Below are 19919 nucleotides of genomic sequence, written 5' to 3'. Positions count from 1 at the left end.
CTGGGTTTGTTTATTTATTTATTCATTTATTTTTATTTATTATTATTTCTTACATACATGACAAGGTTTATTTATTTTTATTTTTTAATTTTTTTTGGTTGTAGATGGACATAATACCTTCATCTATTTATATGTGGTGCTGAGACTTGAACCCAGTGCCTCACACGTGCAAGGCAAGCGCTCCACCACTGAGCCACAACCCCAGGCCCTGCTCCTGGGTTTAAGTGGACATCGTATCTATTGGGGAACAAAGATCTCAAAGGACAAATGAGGCTGGGGATGGAGCGGGGGCAGCTCCCAAAGGCGGTATTGTGCTGGTACAAGTCATAGACCAGGTCTCAGTAGGGGGCTGATTGGCATCATCCCTGGGTGAATGTTCCCACCAACACTGATGGCAAACCCCCACAGGGCTGGGAAGAGAAGCACACAGTGGGCCCTGAGCCAGCAAGCGCCAGCACAGCCCTGTCGCCCAGCTGTGACATGAGCTGGTGACATGAGCTGGGCATTAGGAGGCCTAGATCAGAGTCCCCAGCAGGAACCAGCTCTGGGCACTGTCTATCCTTTTCCTAAGATGGGGTCAGCGACCCTGCCCCCAGAGCTGACTGCCGTAGGCCTCTCTGCCTGGCCTCCCCTGTGGCCCAGATCCTCCCCTCTCCCTAGCAGGAGACTCTCAGGCCAATCTCTACATTTCTGTGGCCACAGAATTCAGAGGTGTGTGATGAGACCTTCAAACTGGGTCCAACAATCAGGGTCACCTGACTGCATGGCCTGGGGCAAAGACCTGGGAAAGTGGGTTAGTTTCCTGAATGTCACTAGTTACAGGGCTCACGAGAGCTTCATGAACTGAGGTGGCGGGTCCTGGCACAGGGTGAAGCATCAGGTGGGGAAAGCCCAGGATCTGCTGCATCTGGGGCCAGGTGGCGCCCTCACCCCCGGGGCCCAGCAGCCTCCCCGCTGGACCATGTAGTTCAGGTATCCGGTCAGCCCTGGGACTCAACACTCCCAAACTGCTGTCCACTAGGCCAGGGTGGAGCAGGGCTGGTTGTAGTCCTTTGTCTGGGGCCAGAGGGACACACACTTCACCCAGGAAACCCAGTGGAAGCACGACTTCTGGAATGAAGCCTACGAGGCCCTGCACACACCAAGGTCCCCGCGGGGCAGGTGTACACTCAGCTTCCCCAGCCCCTCCCCACCGGGCCCCAGCGTCCTGCTTCTCTCGCCCACAGCACTAGGCAGGGAGACTGGGATTGTTTCTTAGTGTCCCCACTAGACCAGAAGCACAGGAAAGCAGGGCCCAAGGTGGCTCCTGATACATCTGTCAGATGGAGGAGGAAAAAAGGGCAGGAACTTCCTCCTTGAAGGAAGAAGGAATGGATGGGTGAGGAGCGGGGAGAAGACCGGCCAGTGGAACCCACTGCAGGCGCAGGGTCCACCCCAGCAGAACAGCAAGGGCCACCAGGTGCTCCTGCCTGAGGGCAAGGAACTGGGAGATACGTGGGACCACTCTGCTCATTCCTCGGAGACCAACAGGGCCCAGGACAAGCGGGTCAGCAACAGCACACGGGCCAGAAAGAAGGAAGCAGTAGAAAGTCCACCCCAGGCCCTGGAGGCCTGAGCAGCCACCAGGGGGCAGCCTCGGCAAGGCTGACCTTCAGAGGGGACAGCAGGTCTCTGGTGAGTCACACAGTTTCATAGAAAGTGCAGGTCTGACTCCCCGTTACGCTTCTGGATATTGCCTAGGTACATGGTCAAGAGCTGAGCCAAGCCTGAGTCCAAGGGCCAGCACCCCTGCCCTCAGGAGCCTCCGGGACCTGACCATGTCTCTCCATCTCCTGTTCAGCAAAGGGAGAAGCAACGTAGGAATCCACACCCCACCTTTACTTAGTGCTCTGTGCTGGATGACTGGGAATGCCCCTGTCCATGTGAGCCTTACATCACAACCATGGAGCTGCTAGGGAAACGCTGTCACACGAAGCAGCCCGGCGAGGGAAGAAGCCTGGCTCTGGAGTCCCTTTGCACTCTGTGGTCACTAGCAGGTAATCTTACTTGTCTGAGCCCCAGTTTATCTGTAACCTGGGCATAAACACCTCCTCCCAAGGGTGGCTTTATGGTCATGATGAAGTTGGTATGACCCCTCCCCCCAAGAGCCCTGTCCGACTCCAGTGGCCCTGCACCTGCAGTAGCCGGTGCACAGGGTACCTGCAGCTCGGCGGCCGTCACTTTGTGGTAAATGAGCTCCTCGTCCCGACGCTTCTCCTGGGGAATGGTGATATTGGCCAGCGCCGTCTCAAAGTCCAGGATCTGCTGCATCTGGGGCCGGATGGCGTCCTCATCCCCGCCGCCCAGCAGCTTCCCCAGCTGGACCATGTAGTTCAGGTATCCAGTCAGCACCTGTAGGGCCCAGCACCCCCAAACTGTCTGTCAGTGGCTGTCACCTGCCACCCAGTGGGCCAGGTGAGGCCGGCCCAGCTGCGGCCCTGTGCATGGGGCCCAGGAAACATGCTGGAAAATAGCTCTGGGGAGGATTCTGGCGCTGTGTGTCTTCACTGGTGTCCGTGGCGCTCCTGGTAAAGCCCACCGCCTCTGCACACACACAGGTCCCTGAGGCTGGCCCCTGCTGCTCTGGCCCTGCCTTCAGGGCTCGTCCTCAGCCATCTTCCTGTTCTGGAAATGCACCTTTTCTCAACCACCCTCTGCCACCACGTCCCTAGAGCTGAATCAAGTCCTTTCTCGGCTCCCTCTGCCCTGATCACAATGTATACAGTTGGCATCTAGTTGGGTGGTCCGTTAAGTAATGTCTCCCTCTCCTACTGGACCTCAAGCCCCGTGGACAGGTGAGTGAACCTCAGTGGGCCGGGCAGGGGAAGGGAGAGCTGTGAGCGGTTGGAGGTGATCTGGTTGTGGCTCTGGATCTCCCCACTTACTGGCTGTGTGACCTTGAAGAGGTCACTTCTGTGTCTGAGACTTATTTCTTCCTCTGTATAGGGCAAGGTAAAATGAATATCCATTTGACAGATGAAGAAAATGATGTTCAGAGAAGCTGAGTGACTTTGGGGTGACTGGGAGGGTTAGAGGTGAGGTATATATAAGGTCTGAGACCCTCAAATGGTGGGGGCTGCTACTGCCACCTCTCTACAATGGGGACAAATAACACCTAACCCCTGCCCTTTGTGCCCACAGTGCCTGAATATGAACTAGCAAGCCTGGGGGCATCCCTCCCCTGCCTGGGCTGCCTGTTGCCCATCAGGAAAGTGATACCCCTGTGTTCCCCCAGCTTCTAAGACCTGCCCAGGTATGCTGTGGAGGACACGGTGGGAGAACCACCGCAAAGACGCACTCACCTTCTCGTTTTCAGTCTTGTTCAGGCAGTAATCTCTGGAGGGCAGGCCCAGGCCAGACTGGTCCACCTAAAGAGGGAGGCAGAGTGAGAGGAAGGCCCTGCTTGTGTGTCTCCTGCGGCCTCTGCCTGCCCCAGGACTTCTCACACCAGGCACCGAGGACCAGCTCATGTTCCAGCAGGAGCACAAGCTGGTAGCCGAAGTCACAGATGGGATCACTCAGTGATAAGACAGACACGTTCCTGCCCACCTGTGGGGTCAGCTGCAGGGACCTGGGCCTTTCTGAGGGCTGGACAGAGCCTCCTTCCTCTTTAAACACCACTTGGCTTCAGCAATGCACCCTACTTCTCTAAACCCTTCCCAAGTGGCGAGGAGCCAACACAGGTGACTTAACCTTAACCCAAGTTACTTAACCTTTCTGATCCCCAGGTTCCTTGCCCAGAAAGTTAGGGAGATAATACCTAACCTTCGGAGCTGGAATGAGGATTCAAGAGGACGGTGTCAGTACAGGGTTTCCTGAGAGTGGGGCAGGCAGAGGAGGGTCAATTCCTGATGGCTACCATTGGAACCTTCTGGCTATACCTTGACGCACCTTGGGTAGCTGCTATTATATAGTTCATTAGGGTGAAAAGGGAAGTGTAGCTCAGTGAGGTTGAGCCTCTTGCTAAGGTCACACAGTGAGTGTGTGGCACAGTTGGGGGCTGAGAACTAAGCCTTTATGACCCCTAATCTGGGGGCTCTCCTGGGCGTGCTGTTCCTCAGCCTTGGGCAGGCTCTGGTGGGAGAGATGGACCAAAAGCATTCCAAGCAGCACCACAGAGCCAGAGGCTAAGGGAGGGGACAAAGAGGTGGCTACAGCTGTGCACAGAAGTTGATATCACTCGTCACTTCTGAGGCCCACAATGAGCTGCCCACCAAGATGGGTAGTCTGCCCTCTCATAGTCTCTTGCCTATAAAAATCTCACTGTTTGGGGCTGCCAGAAATAACCCCGGCTTAGAAACCAGAGCCTGCTGCCTCGGCCCAGGGCAGGTCTCCCTCCACCCCAGGAGGCCACACCCCTTCCTTGGCCCAGGCCTGCTCACCTGGATCACATTGCTGTTGGAGTTCTTAGAGTCTTCACTGACGTAGACAGAGAAGAAGGGTGAGGTTCAGTAGTGGGCAGTGACCACCTGCAGGGTGTCCTGGAAGTTGTCCTTGGACCAGGGACTTGTGATATTCCAGCCTCCGAGCTGGGAGAAGGCAGAGCAGAATAGGGAGGGGAAGGTGGTAAGGAGACTGTATGCAAATTCTGGTCCCGCAGCTGACTTGCTCTGTGACCCTGGAGCAGTCATCTGACCTCTGGGAGCATCCAGGGCAAATTAAAGGGCTTCTGACCTGTGACCTGGAGACCCAAGGAGGGAGCAAAGACTCATCCTTGACAACTGAGCTGTGAATCCCAGAGACTTTGCCCCATGTGCTGTTCATTTGTTGGACAATCAATCACACAAACGTGATTACTATTAAGACATAAATCCAATTGTGACTACGGGAAATAAGGCTCTGTATTTTTAAAAAGGCTGATAAGCTATGGTCTACCTTGGTCTCTCTCCAAGTTGGAATTTAAAAAAAAATCTCTTTGGTCCTCCAGGATTGGCACACACTGGCACATGGGGCCTGTGCCAGAGAGGAGGGACTGGGAGAGTCCCCATGCCTGCAGCAATACCTTCCGCGAACTGAGATAGGATGGCAAGCCCTTGAGCAAGCAAGGGGTGGCCAGAAAAGCCACAGCCATCTCCGTCTGTGCCAGGCAGCCTGGCCCAGAGGGAAGATTTCTCCTGGGCTCAGGAGCAAGGTGAGGCCTCCAGCCAGCAGGTCTGGCTCTGTTGCTGGCCTAAGACTCCCTGTGGGTTTCTCTGGAACAACACACACCTCTTGCACACTCACACCCACCTCCTGAAGAAAATGAAGTGGCAATCCAGAGGAAGAGATTCCCAGTGAATACTGTCCCCAAGACCCATGCAGATGCACTGAGACACTTAGATGTCCTCAACAGATGCTGACACACAACCCCACACATTACAACAGACAGTCCCCCCACGCACAGACGTGCATGTACATGCAGTGGCAGACAGACAGGCTGCATGTTCCAGCTGGGTGTGGAGGCTGGAGGTGTGGGGGTGGCTGAGCACCAGTGGGCCTGAGAGCTGCAGCCAGAGGGGCTGGCAGGAGGCACGGCAGGAGGAGGAGGAGAGAGTGTGTCCCAGGGACTCACCTTCTCAATCAGCTCCATCAGGGGCTTGGCCCTGAGCTCCTCGATCCTGGTTTCATCCATACATGCGCGGTAGTATACTTGGGCCTTCCTCTTCACTCTTTTCTAGAAGGATAAGAGATAGCAGATATTGAATAAGCCCCCATTTACCTGCTGGGGATCCCCAGGCAAGTTTGTTTTGGAGCCTCGGTGCTCCCCACTGTGAAGCCGTCAGGGCAGCTGCTGTCAGGCAGGAGCAGCCAGCCCCAGTGGGTATGAGTGCCCCCATCCTAGCTGGGTGCAGATCAGGAGGGCATGCCCTGTCTCTGCCCATCTGCTGATTGGGCCTGAGGACCTGTCCCTGGCATGGCAGCCCAGGCCCACCCAGCAGGACAGTTGGCATCCCTGCCAGCCAACACGGGGCAGGAATTCCCCTGCCTGGTGCTGGGACAGAGCCATGTCTTGGCTTTCAGATCCCAGCTGACCTTCCTTGTGAGAAACACTGGGGTTGAGTGAAGCCTGAAAGGCCTCATTCACTGTGAATTGACTTTCCGCTTCCTCCTCGGGGGGCCAGGTGCAGTCAACAGACCTGCAGATGACTCCAAGGGCTCTTTTCCCCATCCCTCCCCAGCTCAGGCAAGCAGCACCTCATCCTCTTTGGTTCTCAGACCCCCACCCACCCACCCACCCAGAGACTCCCTTCCCATCCTCCCTTTCCTTAGCCCCTGGTCCAGAGCCGCCTGCTAAAGGCCACCCTCCTGTGTGAGCACAGCACAGAAGGTCCCCATCTGTACCTGGTGAGTTTGAGTACTCAGGTCCCCAGGACCTACTATGTGCTGGGGTTTCTGGGCCTGCATGTCTGTCTCAGAGCTCCATTCCAGACCATGCCAGATTCTTGGCCCCTGCGTTCATCTGGCCACTTGTCCTTCTCTCAGATTAGTTGTTCTCTGACCTTAAACCTCTTCCTTTGCTTTCTCCCAAGATCTCTCCAAACCCACCTCCTCCACAGGCACCTTTCTCGTGGGGCTCTATCAACCCACCCATCCATCCATCCATCCATGGGACCCAGATCAAAGGGCTGCTCTGTGCCAGGTACTGTGGGTACTCTGGGACCAGACAACAATGTCTTCAACCCCAGGAGGCTTCGGCATGGGACCCAGCTAAAACCCCACTTGCTTCCATCCTTTCTCAGACTATTTTTTTTTACCCAGAGCCTCTCCTATGATACTCCTTCCAGAACATTCTCAGCACTCTGGGCACAAAATTAAGACCTGCTCTCTATCCCCAAAGAGCTTACGGTCTAGCGGGGACATAGATGTGCGAAGGAAGGAATACAGTACACAAAAGTGCTTTAACACTGCAGAGGCTCTGGAACACATAGAAGCACCCCGCTCTGCCTGGGGGTGGGGGGGCCTCCAGAGGAGGTTCTATTGGAGCTGGGTCTCAAAGAGAAACATAGGCGGTCTCCAGGTAGAAACAAGGGGAAAGGGCACTGGGTGGAGGGAGTGGACAGCGTGGGGCCAAGGAAGGAAGCAGGAAGGGCCTGCTGCTGGAAGAAAAGGAAAGAGTGTGGCATTTGCTGGGTGCCAAGGGCATGAGTCACTTCCTGGCCAGTCTCTAATCAGCTTATCCAGTCCTCACCCCAGAAGGCTCCCTGTCCCTCCATTCTGGCATAAATAGCACCATGGTTATCATTGGTCAGAGGGCATCAAGCCCAGTCTAGCTGAGGTCTGGAAGGTAGCCCCGGAAAGGGGATGGGCATGCGGGGGGCTGGACTGAAGGCAGATCAGAGCCAGAAGGCCCTGAGCGAGAGACGGAGGTTGGGGGCTTGAACAGGGAGGGGCAAACCCTGCCCTGGAGACCAAGGGCTGCCACTGGGCTCTGGAGACACCTGTGTGAGGCTTCCTGGGGACAAAGGAGGAAAAGTGGGCGGAGCTAGGGTTGCTGCCACACCTCAGACTCAGGAACCAGAGCATGGGGGGGCAGGGGGGAGTGCCTCACCCCAGGGGCCTCAGCTCTGTGGTAATACTTCTCCCTTCCCAGCAGCTAGGCTCTTGGAAGGACAAGCAGGAGAACTGTCATCATTTGCCAGGCCCAGAAGCTGCGCCTCACCATCCACATCTGGCTCCAGTCATGACCCTGAATGCCAGGGCCACTGTTAGGGGAGGTGCTCTGTGCACAGCTAGAGGGCCTGGCATCTCCCTCCTCCAGAGCCCAAGGCCACCCAGATAAGAGGCCCATGGAAGGCTCACCAGGAACAGCCTGGCTGTGCTATCACAGCACATTCTGAGTTCCAGCTTGAGGCTGCCTGGCCCTTCCTTCCCAAGCACCTGGAGGTCAAGGACACCACCTTCAAGCATGGCCTCCCTCTCTCCTTTGTTGAGAGGCTCCCCAACCAAGCTCAAAGTTCCTCAAGCAACCTGGGGTCCTGCTCACTGACTTTCCCACAGCTGTGTGTTTTTGGCGTTTGGTGGCTGCCAGGCTGGGTATGGAGATGCATGGACCCATCCGCGGAAGCTGGCAGCCCAGTGGTGAACAGATGGCAACTAAAGTCACAAGAGTGTTTGATTCCACACAGGGGAGTGTGAAGAGAAGGTGCCGGAAGCCATGAGAGGATGGTGGGAGAGGCCTGGGAAGGCGGCCAGAGGAAGCCCTGCTTGGGCAGGAGGAGGCTGACGTGGAGCAGGAGTGGGGCTGCGTGGGCTGCCTCGCCCCACATTGTGTCTTAGTCATCCCTGTGTCCCCAGAACCTGAACAGGCACAAAGTAGGCCTTCAGCAACATGTGCTCAAAGAAGAGAGCTCAGTGTCCGTGTTTAACAAGGCAGGATGTCACCTCAGGGGAGGAGGGTGAGGGGCTGGTGCCACCCAGGATTTGCATGGAGAGGAAATGCAGGTGTGTGCTGTGCTACGCCCCCTCCAGGGGTACCACACCTGGACCCTGCTTCCAGCTCTGGCTGGGGCAGGAGCCCTGGTGGAAGTTCAAGTGCCTCTTCCCACCTCTGCTTCCTGGAGACCCCGGGATTCTCCCACCTCCTCTCCTTCCTCACTCAAGGGCTCCAGGGACAAGTGCTGAAGCAAGATGGCCAGGTGAAGGCCACTGGAGTAGATCAGATGGGCCAAGATGGGGGCATGGGCCAGCAGAGGAGGGGTGAGAGTGTCAGGATTGGTGCCAGGCTTCCTCAGCCTGGGCAAGAAGCTGCCTTTACCAGGATATGGAGCCCAGGGAACCAGTGGCAAGTGAAGAGTGTCGGTCTGAAGTTCAGGTTCAGACACTTGGGGATCTCTACCAGACCCCCGAGTGGACCTCTGCCCTGGGCCTCAGCCACTGACTCCACTGACTCGTGCGACCTCCAGTAAGTTACCCAACCTCTCACCTATAAATTGGGTATGGTACTAGTAAGAGCCGCAGTGGGAACTGTTAGGATGAGATGTACACACATGGCCACACCCACACAGGGGTGGCCGGTCCCCAGAGAGGCCTAAGCGGCCTGAGTCCAAATTCCAACAAGCCCAAGCCGCTGTGGGCTCTGCCCTCCGAGGCAGGTGCCTCCCCTCCCCTCCCTGGGCCTAACCTTCTCCCAGTCTCTGAAAAGCGAGGATGATGCTGAATCCCCATGGGGTGTCCATGAGATCTCGGTGCAGGGCCTGGCCTGCAGTAGGCACCAGGAATGGCAATGACACATGGTATCCTTATTTTTTTTTCTCCTGCAGAACAAGTCGCCTTCTTTATCAGCTCCCCCTTTCCCCAGCAGGATGGGGCTCCGGAGGCCTGTGACTGTTGGAACTGAGTCTGTGGTTTTTATCTAAAACAAACACAGGTCCTGCCCTGATGGCCAAGTGGGGGCCCCACACGTCCCTGGCCAGGCAGTCCTGCTGCGGCCAGGGAGACCATGGAATTCCCAGCTCCCCCCCTCCCTGTCCCACAGCCCCCCGGGTCACCGCCCCGCCCCCCTGGGTCACCGCTCTGCCTGCCTGGGCTCGCGCAGGCTCCTGAGGAGTGATGTGGGAAAGGGCGTTCCAATAAAAACTCCCAGAGGAAGAAGTGGCCCGATTAAATGGGATGCTGTCTTTCCTCTCCGGGACTTTGGGGAAGTGACTGGGGAAGTTCCTGGAACTCAGGGCCCCAAGAAGGAAGTATCCAGGCAGTTGGAAACTCTGTGGTCTGGTCTCAGGTTGCCAAACAATTTCTATGCCCTTGGGACCCCAGAGTGACCCCATCCTCAGAATGTGCCCCGCACAGAGCCAGCATTTCAGAGGCACAGCCTGTCCACAGAGGGCAGGAAGATGAAACAGCAAATGTGGGAAACATAAAAAAAAACAAAACCATGAGCGATGACACAGGGTGACCTGATTCATTGCCAGATCAGTGACGTGGACACATCTCATGCTGCTGGAGTAGCGTGCATGTGTATATTGTGTTTGAGATAGAAGGAAGGAGGCTGTAAACTTTTCCTTATGGTCCTGGTAATGCTTGAATTGTTACAAGCTTGCATTACGTTTTTTTGTTATGATTTATGATATATATATACATGTATATATATATATATATATATATATATATACATATATATATATATATATATATATGATATTGTAGAGTAAACCTGGCAGCACCATGATGCACGTGTAGCTCAAGCCCTAAGAAGCCCTTGGAAAACACAATAGAGGCAGTGGGTCGATGGGGTCTTGAAGGGCTGGGTGGGGGCACTCTAGAGGCTGGAATATCTGATCCAAGCACAGTGGGAAAGCCTCAGGCAAGGGCCAGGCTAAGGAGTGAGGGGCCTGTCTCTTGGCTTCCCCGATGATGTGAGGCCACACTTATTTTTTTTTGGTACCTGGGACTGAACCCAGGGTCGCTTAACCACTGAGCCTCATCCGCAGCCCGTTTTCTTTCTCATTTCGAGACAAGGTCTCACTAAGTCGCTTAGGGCCTTGCTAAGGTGCTGAGGCTGGCCTTGAACTTGTGAACCTCCTGCTTTGGTTTCCCAAGTGGCTGGGATTACAGGCCTGCGCCCCTGTACCTGGTGAGGCCACACTCTTGTCTCCCTTAAGTCCACAAGGTAGTGCTTGTATGTCTCTTGGGAGAGTGGCAGAGTGCAGTGAGGCGCCTGTGTTCTGAACAGCTGAGGTCACTCCCTCCAGCCAGCAGGCTGCAAGGAGGACACCCACAATCCTAGTTCAGCCCACCTGTTCCAGGTCTCTGGATTTCCTGAGGGCCTGGGATGAATTCACCCATGAAAGAAATGCACAGCTTGCCCAAGCTCACTTGGCACATGGATGGTAATTGCTGTCCTCTGGACCAGTGGACGCCGTCCTTGCTGGCACTGCAAATATCCTTTTCCTCTGTCCATCTAGAAAGAAGTCTGCTCTGGGTGACCTCAGAGGAACCTGAGCACTCTCGTTCCAGTGTCCACCCAGGTATCGAGGCCCACAGGTGAAGGGCTGTTGTACACTAATCCCCAGGAGTAACCCTGATGGGGATGGGACCCCAGGATGTGCCTTCCAAGCCTCTGGTCAGTGTGATGCGAAGGTGATCCCAGTACTGAGTCAGGCCTAGGCCAGGGCTTGGCTGGCCTGCAAAGCTAGACCAAGCAGCCACTGCAGATGGGAGCCGTGAGGCCAGAGGCGCTGCCCAGCCAATCTCTTGAGCAGCGACACTCAGGGCCTGTCTATGGGAATCTGACTTCAGGAGAGCCAGGAAACAAAGGACAGAAGTTTTGAGGCCCCATAGCTGATCCCAGCTCCACCTTTTCCTGGGAAATACATTTCTTTTGTCTTTGTGAGTCTCATCTGTAAAATGGGAATATACTGGTGCCTACTTGAATGCACCACAGGAATAAAATGAAGTAACCCAAGAGCCTCGGTGGCGCGGAAGTGCCTGTACTGCCTGCTCTGGAACCAGGTCCGCGTCAGTGCTTCCCTGAGAAATAAAATAAGCAGTGATCCTTTCCCTTAGAGTATCCTTATTAACCATGTGAGTTAGATGCCACTTTACAGGTGGAGAGCTGAGGCCTGAGAGGCTGGTGGCTCTCTGCAGTCACACAGCTTGTCAGGATGAAGTCAGGATGAAGGTGGGGTGGAACCCACCCCACCAAGAAGGGCGCCTATGCCCTGCTGAGCCCTCGGTGGGTGCCAGGCCCTGTGCGTGGCCCTCTGAACCACACGTGCCAGTCAGTGTCACAGCAGCCTCACTCTCGGTGGCACTGGCTCCTCCATTTCACAGAGACTGGAGCTCCGGTGGAGAGAAGCAGGTCACTTGGCAGTGGCCAAGCTTATGCCAAGGCCACCAGACTTCGCAGCTCTCTGGTCTGCCACCTGATACCATCAGCCCCTGGCCCTGGGGTCAAGGGTTTGATCGCCTGGTGCTGGCTGTTCTGTGCCCGGCTCAGAGCAGCTTTCCATGTCCAATGGGACTCTCAGGGACATGGTGATGTAAGGCTACAGCCCAGGCCTGGAGGCCACTCCTCATGAGCCCTGCCAATGTACAGGGAACAGGACAGGATGGATCCAGTCTTGGCACAGGTCTAAGGTCCTCCCAGTAAGAATCAGCTCCAGGCCAGTGGGAGGCCAGCCCCCTTGACCACAAAGCAAAAGGACTGGTTCTGGGCCTAATTGTCCATCTTTCTTCCTCCCCCCCTCGATGCTCTCTGCCCCCAGAGCACGAGCCCCCCTCCATTATCTCACATTTCTGGGCCTCAGTTTCCTCATCTATAAAATGGGAACGATAATCCCTAAGTCCCAGGATGCTAATGAGAATTAAAGAGGCAGTGGATATAAACAGCCTAAAACATAATAGACACTCAAAAGATGCCAGTGTCCTTCCCACTCTCCTCCAGCCCTCAGTGTTCTGTGCTCCCTTCAACGCAGTGACAAGGGAGCTATGTCTGTCCCTCATACCTGAGGAGAGGGCATGGGACAGGGGAAAGGGCACATGACCAGGAATCAGGCCAACTATGAGCATATCTTGAGGACCTCTCTGAACCTCAGTTTTTTCATCTATCAAATGAGGTGAATGATACCTCCCCAGCTCCCACCCTACAGGATAAAATGGGATGACAGTTCAAAAGCATTCTGTGAACCATACAGTCCTGTGCGGGGATTAATGTGAGGAATGAGAGTACTACCACTGCAAAGAGCAACCATCATGTGCAGACTGAGAAGAGCTCTTTATACATATTTTCCCATTGAATTTTACAACTTGGAGGAGCGCAGTTGCCAGTGTGTCAATGAACAACCAGGCTCCAGGACTGGCCCAGACCCCTCAGTGAGAGTCGGCACTGAACCCAGCTCCTGCGGCTACCGCAGGGGGCCAGCCCACCTTGCTACATGTCTGGACACCCGCAGCTTCGTTATGGTCCTGCCAAGGCCCCGGCTGTGTCACTGGGCTCTAGGGAAGGGACTGTCCTGAGCTGTAGCCTTGAAACCACAGAATATTTGCCACTTGAGCTTCCAGATCTGAAACAAAAGGCAGCACCCCCTTTGGAAGACACCTTTGGTGGCCTCAGATGGCCGGGGGCCATCTCAGGCTGGGGCTTGGCCGTTTTGGCCTGCAGAATTCCTTTACTCTCAGTTCGCGTACCACCCTGCTCCATCCCTGGGGGACCAGCAGGAGGCTGTCACTGCACTGGGTGCTGAGGGACATCCCACCCAGGAACTGCCCGGGTCAAGGAGAAAGGACAGGTAGGTTTACCTGGTGGCAGCTGTGCCCCAGCATGAGGCACGAGCGAGTCAAGGACTCCTTCACCACCTTCACCAAGAGCCCCAGCTGCCTTGATTTCATAATTGTCAAATTAGAATCATTTCCTGTCTCGTAAGGAGATGACTGTCCTTTTGAGAAGATTTGTCCCCTCTCAGGTAGCTTCTTCCATTTTACCTATATTGGGTGACTTGAGTGGTTTTCAAAAAGTTAATGAGTATTGTCAAACCCAAGGTCTGTCCAGCATGGTTGCATGGATTGTTTTTTTCATAATCTGGCCCTTCCCAGCATTTAGGGTCCCAGGACAGGGGACAGCAGGGGGCAGCAGGAAAAGGTCCCTACTGCCAAGGGGTTTGAGTCAGGACTGGGGTGCAGCCTGGCGCTGGAATTCCCTCTGGGTTCCGTGGGGCTGATGGGAATTCAACAAACATGAACCAGAAATATAGCTGCACACAAGGCAGGCGGGGGATTGGAATCTGAGGATGAAACCATCAACCCCAAAGTCAAAAGTACTTTGGAGAGTCTGTGAGGTCACGGAAGACCCCTGCCTACGTGGACAACTTAACTCTCTGATAAGCTGTTACAACTTTCGTTGGGCCGTAGCCTTAAAGTCTGATGTGGTATGTCCAGCCTTGACTCCATTTGCTCACAGCTTTCAAAACTCAGTCAATGCTAGCCAAGGACGATGCTGCATCCTGAAGCCACAACATAAACTGACCACAGCTACCAGCTCCTGTGTACCTGGTATAAGTCACACACGGGCTGACGCATCACAGTGTGTTCTGTAGTGCTCAAAGCTCTGCAGTTTGGGCTGAGCGCAATGGTGCCTGATTGTAATCTCAGCTCCTTTGGAGGCTGAGGCAGGAGGATTGCAAATTTGAAGCCACCCTGGCCAATGTTGCAAGTACCCTGTTTCAAAACTTTGACAAAGCACCTGCCTAACATATGCAAGGCCCTGAGTTTGATTCCCAGCACCTCTACGGTTTGGATGTTATTAGTGCTGTTTCACAAAGAAACTGAGACTAGAGATGAATAACTCACACAGCAGGGCCCCACAGCAAGTGACAGGGCAATGCCCCTCCTCTGACCAGGCCTAGCTGGCAGGTGCAGTAGGTGGCGCCCCCTGCAGCCCATTCCTTAGTGTCCGCATTGGTGCTTACCCAGCAGGTACTTGATGATGGCTTGATTGTGTTCCCAGAGGTTGCTGAAGGTCCCCCAGGGTGAGTGGCCATCAGGCACAGGGTTGGCCTTGATCCAGCCCCCACAGGCATAGCTGAAGAAGTCCTGGCAGGGGTCCACCGTGGGGTCCATGGAGTTCAAGATGGAGCTGGTCACCGAAAAGCAGGCCTCGCTCAGGCACACTGGGGGTGTTCCTGGAGGGGTAAGGGAAAAAAGTCAGTGATGGGCAGGGAAGAGGGTTGGGGAGGGCAGTGCAGGTGGCCTAGGGCCCCAGCACACGAGCTCCACCCTTGCCCTGACCGAACAGATTTGGAACTGGATGGTCACTAGACCCCAAACAAGAAAGGGTTCTAGTAGCTTCATGATCTTCTGCTTTGTAAAATAAGACTTCTGCCCGTTGCCTAAAGTCCCTTCTGTGGCTTAAAAGTACCTGGAGCCCAGGTGCTTTTTTTCTCCTTCTAGGGATTGAATCCAGGAACTCATCACCCCGGGGCTACATCCCCAGCCTTTTTTACTTTGAGACAGTTTTGCTAAACTGAGGGTGACTTCAAATGTCCTATCCTTTTACCTCAGCCTCCGACGTAATCTGGGATTACAGGCGGGCACCAGCACACCCAGGGGTGGTTTTCTCTTAATCAACCCTTCCCTCCACAAAGATTCTCTGACTTCTTATTATTCCCCTATGCTCAACACAATTATCCACTCACTCACGCACTCATCTACTCCACAAAATCAATACTGGGGCCCTCTGCGGAGTTCAGAGTGTGTGTGAGGTGGGGAGACAGGAGGCTGTCCTTCACTTCAGGAGCCGACCCTTCTGCTGGGGACACACGTGTTACAAAAGCAAAGTCAAAACACCAGGAGAAACTGCCACTTATTTACAAAACTAAACTGAACCTTGACTAGGAGCCAACTGGGTGATGTGGACATATGGTACCAGGACTCAGGGACAGGGAAAGGACTGGGAGAAGCCATTCCCTCACCAGGCAGGAGAGCTGGTTGTCCCAATTGAGGGTGGGGGGCAGTGGCTGAACAACCCTAAACCAAAACAATAAATAAATAAACAGAAACAACCTGAGAGGCTGGTTTGCCAAAGGCGTGAGCAAAGGCCGGACCCTGCCTCAAAGCTGTCTGATGAGCTCTCGCAAGGGACCAACCTGGCAGGTCCCCAGAGGCTCCTTGAGGCCACAGGACGAATGAACCTGCCCACCTCATGGCCTTCCCACAGGAGCCACCCAGGCCACAGGGGGTACTGCTTCCTGAACAGGCTGGGCACCAGGACCACCACCCACGTTCACGGTCTTCCAACCCTCGCTCCAGCGTCAGATATGGGTGGAATATCCCTGAGGAAATTGAGGCTCTGAGAGAGCGACCAGATCAAGTTCATCCAGCCACACGGGAGAGCTGAGAGCCAACGCTGCCCTGTCCTGGCCCAGCAGCCCCAAGGTCGTGTTTTCCTGCTGTCCGTCTCCTCTTTGGTGGCCACAGCAGGGGCTGGAGTGGCCTGACGGGCAGGATTGTTTCCTTCACCACACAGGGAGGCAGTGAGGCTGGGTAGATTTGGAGACTGGTAGATCTGGGTTCAAATCTCAACTTTCCGCTTCTGCCTGTGCGGTCTGGTGCAGAGACCTCCTTTAAGAGCCTGGATTGGGGGCGCAGCTCGGCAGTATGCACTCTGCCACCGAAGGCCCTGGGTTCAACCCCCAGCACTGCCAAAGAAAACCGAAAACAAAACCTCTGAGCCTCAGTTTTTCCAGGGTCCATTTCACTGTGACGACAGGAAGACCTCCCATGATCCCATCACACAGGGTACATCAGACAGGTCTGAGATTCCAGACTAATCTCTAGAGAGGAGGAAAGACACAGCCTTCAGCTCACTCAGAAACAATACCAGCAGGGCTGGGGGTCTTGAACAGGTCCCCCAGGGTCTTATCCCCCTCAGCTGACAAACACCAAGTCCTTCAGGTGGATGAAGGGCTCAGAGGAGTCACACAACAGCAAGAAAATCAGGGTGACTTAATTTTGAGATTAGGCAGTAATTTAAAATGACAGAGCTACTGTGCGTGAACCCAGAGCATCTCTTCTACGGCAGGACTGAAGCTGCCATTTTCAATATTTCCGAATGAGCTCCTCATGAGTTTCAGAGTTGCATGTCCCCGTGCCCAGCCACAGCGACGACAGGACTCTTTATGGGGGAAGGCGGAGGAGAACTTGTGTGTGGCTTGACAAGGCCTATTCACTATTATGATAAAACTTCATATTTGGGAAAGAATAAGAATACCTATTGTTGTTACAACCAAACTACAGGAAGTAAAGCTTGGTATGATCCTGGCTGGTGGAAAGACCCAGAAGGCAGAGTGCTGAGGGGCTCAGGGTTGAAGACAAAAGCAGAAACCAGCACCTAGAGTCGGTCCTGCAGGTGGCATCTTCAGTGGGTGCCTCCTCTGCAGACACTGCCCTGGGTTCCTGGCTGGGTCCGGGGAGTGACTGTTGGGTTATCTAACTATTCTAGGGTTGACGATCTTTAAACAAATAGTCTTGGCCAAGCAGGTGCTTAATGTAAATTTGGTTAGTTAATTAATGGTTTCCCACCCTGCTCATCCAAGGCTTCCGTTCCTTAGGGAAACCTTTCCAGACTCTCTTCCCCTCTGGGTCCCTTGCTGTCTGGGTGTTTGCCATCTCAGTGTGGGCTGCACTGGGTCACGACCGTATCTTCCTGTCCACCTCCTGCACTAGAATATGAGCTTCAGGGTGGGTCTGCTATCTCCCTTGCTCCTCTATGTCCTCTTCTTGTCACTGTGCTTGGCATCCGGCAGCTCTTCAATACATGTCTGTGGAACGAACAAGTGACTGAATGAAAGTGCCTTGCCCAGCGCCTGTCACCACCTGCAGCAGGGCTCATATTTCTTCCCTTTAGGATGTGTGGTCAGCTGAGAAGCAGGAACCAGACCCACATCAAAAGCATTCATCTGGATAGTGCCATCAAAGATGCTTTGAAATATTTCCTGGGAGAACTTATTGTTTGTTTGGCGGCTGCTGTTTGCAAAGCATCTGAGAGTTTCTGGGAGGGAGGGCATAGCAGGAGGGTGGACGGGAATGCACTTCACTGGCCAGACATCACTCACTGGCGGGTCTTGTAGAATCACCAGAGGATCTGCCTTGACTGGCCTGATGTTTGCGCATTCGTGGCCAATGTCAGCACCTACTGCTGTGTAACGAGGTTACTGTCAACATCCGAGGTGGCCACTGCTTTCTCAGGTGGCCCAGGGTCACTGATCCTCTGCCAGGCTCATTCCTCTCCTGGGTCCAGGCCAGGGAAAATCTGAGGCCCTGAGAGCCACGAACTCAAGGCCGAAGCAGGATACTTCCGTGTGGGCCCCACTTGGCAGAAGTGTTTTGGGTTTGATTGCTAGGAGCTGACCCTGGGGGTTCCCTTTTGGTTCCCAGTGAAGAAACTTCCTGGGCAGGAACTCCTAGGGATGGTCGAAGGCAACACTGGCTGCTGAATCTGCCCACTCCCCATGTCCTGGGCCATGAGCTGAGCAACGGGGCTGGCCAGCTCCACACTGACTTGCCAGTTGTTCTGGACTGACTTCGGTGAGGACAAGGTAAGGTGGCAGCTTCAGGGTGAGGAAGATCTGCTTGTGCCCTGTTGACAGAGAGGTGCATGCACACACTCGCAACTCACACCTGCACAGTCAGGTACACACGCACACTCGGCAGAGAAACGCTGTCCCCAGCTTAATCCTCCTACTCTGTGGTTCACTCCAACTTCCAGTTCCTAGGCCAACATGATGGAGATTAGGTGCAGGATCTCTAAGAAAATTTCGTCTATTCAATTTACTGCTTGCACAGTTAAGATATGCAGGCACGATGCCAGGCACATATGGTTAAAAGTCTGGAGATTAGTAATTAATGAATCAAATAGGCATTAAGCACCTGCTGGGCCAAGCACATTTGGTAAAAAGCCCATAAACCATTAAAGAGTTAAATAATCAAGTGATTATTTCTTAAGTATTACACAGGTCCTTAGCTCAGTGCCTGTACACAGATTAAGCACCCGTCATGTTTATGGAATGAATGAATGATATGGGTCTCATACAAGAGGGATGCAGGGGTGACTCAGATGAAGTCTCTGCCCTCTCCTCAGGCCCCCAAGGGCCCTCCCCACCCCAGCCCAACATGGCAACCCTCACAGGTCAGCAACTTCACAGTGGCAAAGGCTCAACACAGCCATGAGCTCTCTGGTGGAGTGAGTGACCAAGTTGGTGGATGGAACCCCTGGGGCTGCTCACCAGGTGGACCAGCAGAAAGCAGGATGTGGGGGTACAGGAGAGTGGGACCCTGGCTTTGGTTATAACCTGAATCTACCCTATTGGGTTGCATAAGGGTTGAGCAATGAGGCACTGACTGGATCTACACAGCTGGACATGAGATCCAGCCTCGGACCCCTGACCGCAGGACCTGAGAGGCCCCATGGCATCACCATGTGGGATGGAACAGACACACCCACTTACAGAGCGGTGCGAAGGCCTTGAGTCACAGAGCTGAGCTCCTCTGGGGTCCTGGTGTGCTCCGGAGTGCATCCTGATTACAAAGCAGGTGGGCAGGGCCTGGGCCTCAGAGCCCTCAGGAACCCGCAGCCTGTGCAAACTTCTCCACTCAACCTGCCACTCGACTCCCACTGACTGCGTAAGCTTGGCCAAGTTACTTGGTCTATGCCCATTTCCTCATATGGAAAAGGACCCAAAGCAACCACGCCTTGCAGGGGTGCTCCGAGGAGGACAGGAGGCAACAGCCTTAAATGACAGGCGTTTGGCCCACGGGTGGTGTACAGTAAACAGAAGCCTTTGTTGCTAGTCTGTTGGGACTGAGGACAGCAGGCAGTGGCAGCCTGTCTAACCGTCCCACGTCCTAACAACAGCAGTGACCAGAACTGAGCTGAGGAAGTCCTCTCAGGCACCAGGTACATCCTCAGAGCCATCTCCAAATTGGGCACTGCTTACCCATTTAAAGTAGAGAAGACGAAGGCTCTGGGAAGTGACGTGGCCTGTCCAGGTCACACAGTTGAGAACGTGCCAGTCCTTCTGGTTCCAAGAAGTCCTTCTGCCTTCCCTTTGAATTCCAAACCTGTAGATTTCAAAGATTTCAAAGCAAACGAGAAGCATGTATTTTTTGCATTAATTTCCACCAAACCTACCCAGTCATCTACAGTGAACCTAACCAGAGCTGTGTGCTGAGAGCTATTCCACACCCTGCCCCAGTCTCTGGGGCCTCTTTCCAAAGGACTTGAAAGCCCCCTTTGTTTTCCAACACAAGTTCTGCCTTCAAGGTTGTGAAAAGGAGTGAAGAAAAACTGAGAGCCTCCAGGACAAAAGAACTTTGTGTCTGGGATATTCTTCCTTCCTTAAGACTAATCAGTTTGCTGAAAGGTTCAGGTACAAGTTCCAGAACTGTCTCAAAGCCACGCGAGTTTG

General features: G+C 54.2%; 1 protein-coding gene across 1 annotated transcript in view; it reads right to left on the bottom strand.

Moving 5' to 3' along the window:
* Window positions 1-19919, bottom strand: part of LOC143387292 (endothelin-converting enzyme 1-like) — a 67304-nt gene that overhangs the window by 19364 nt on the left and 28021 nt on the right. Inside the window, 7 exon segments of the mRNA XM_077108546.1 lie at window positions 2200-2391; window positions 3342-3407; window positions 4422-4568; window positions 5591-5685; window positions 13629-13655; window positions 14424-14636; window positions 16334-16401. Of these exon segments, the coding sequence (XP_076964661.1) occupies window positions 2200-2391; window positions 3342-3407; window positions 4422-4568; window positions 5591-5685; window positions 13629-13655; window positions 14424-14636; window positions 16334-16401 (808 nt within the window).

The sequence above is a fragment of the Callospermophilus lateralis genome, unplaced genomic scaffold (assembly GCF_048772815.1).
Source record: "Callospermophilus lateralis isolate mCalLat2 unplaced genomic scaffold, mCalLat2.hap1 Scaffold_91, whole genome shotgun sequence".
NCBI classification, from domain to species: Eukaryota; Metazoa; Chordata; class Mammalia; order Rodentia; family Sciuridae; genus Callospermophilus; species Callospermophilus lateralis.
Note: the sequence above shows the minus strand (reverse complement) of the source record. Positions and strands in the feature narration are given on the sequence as shown.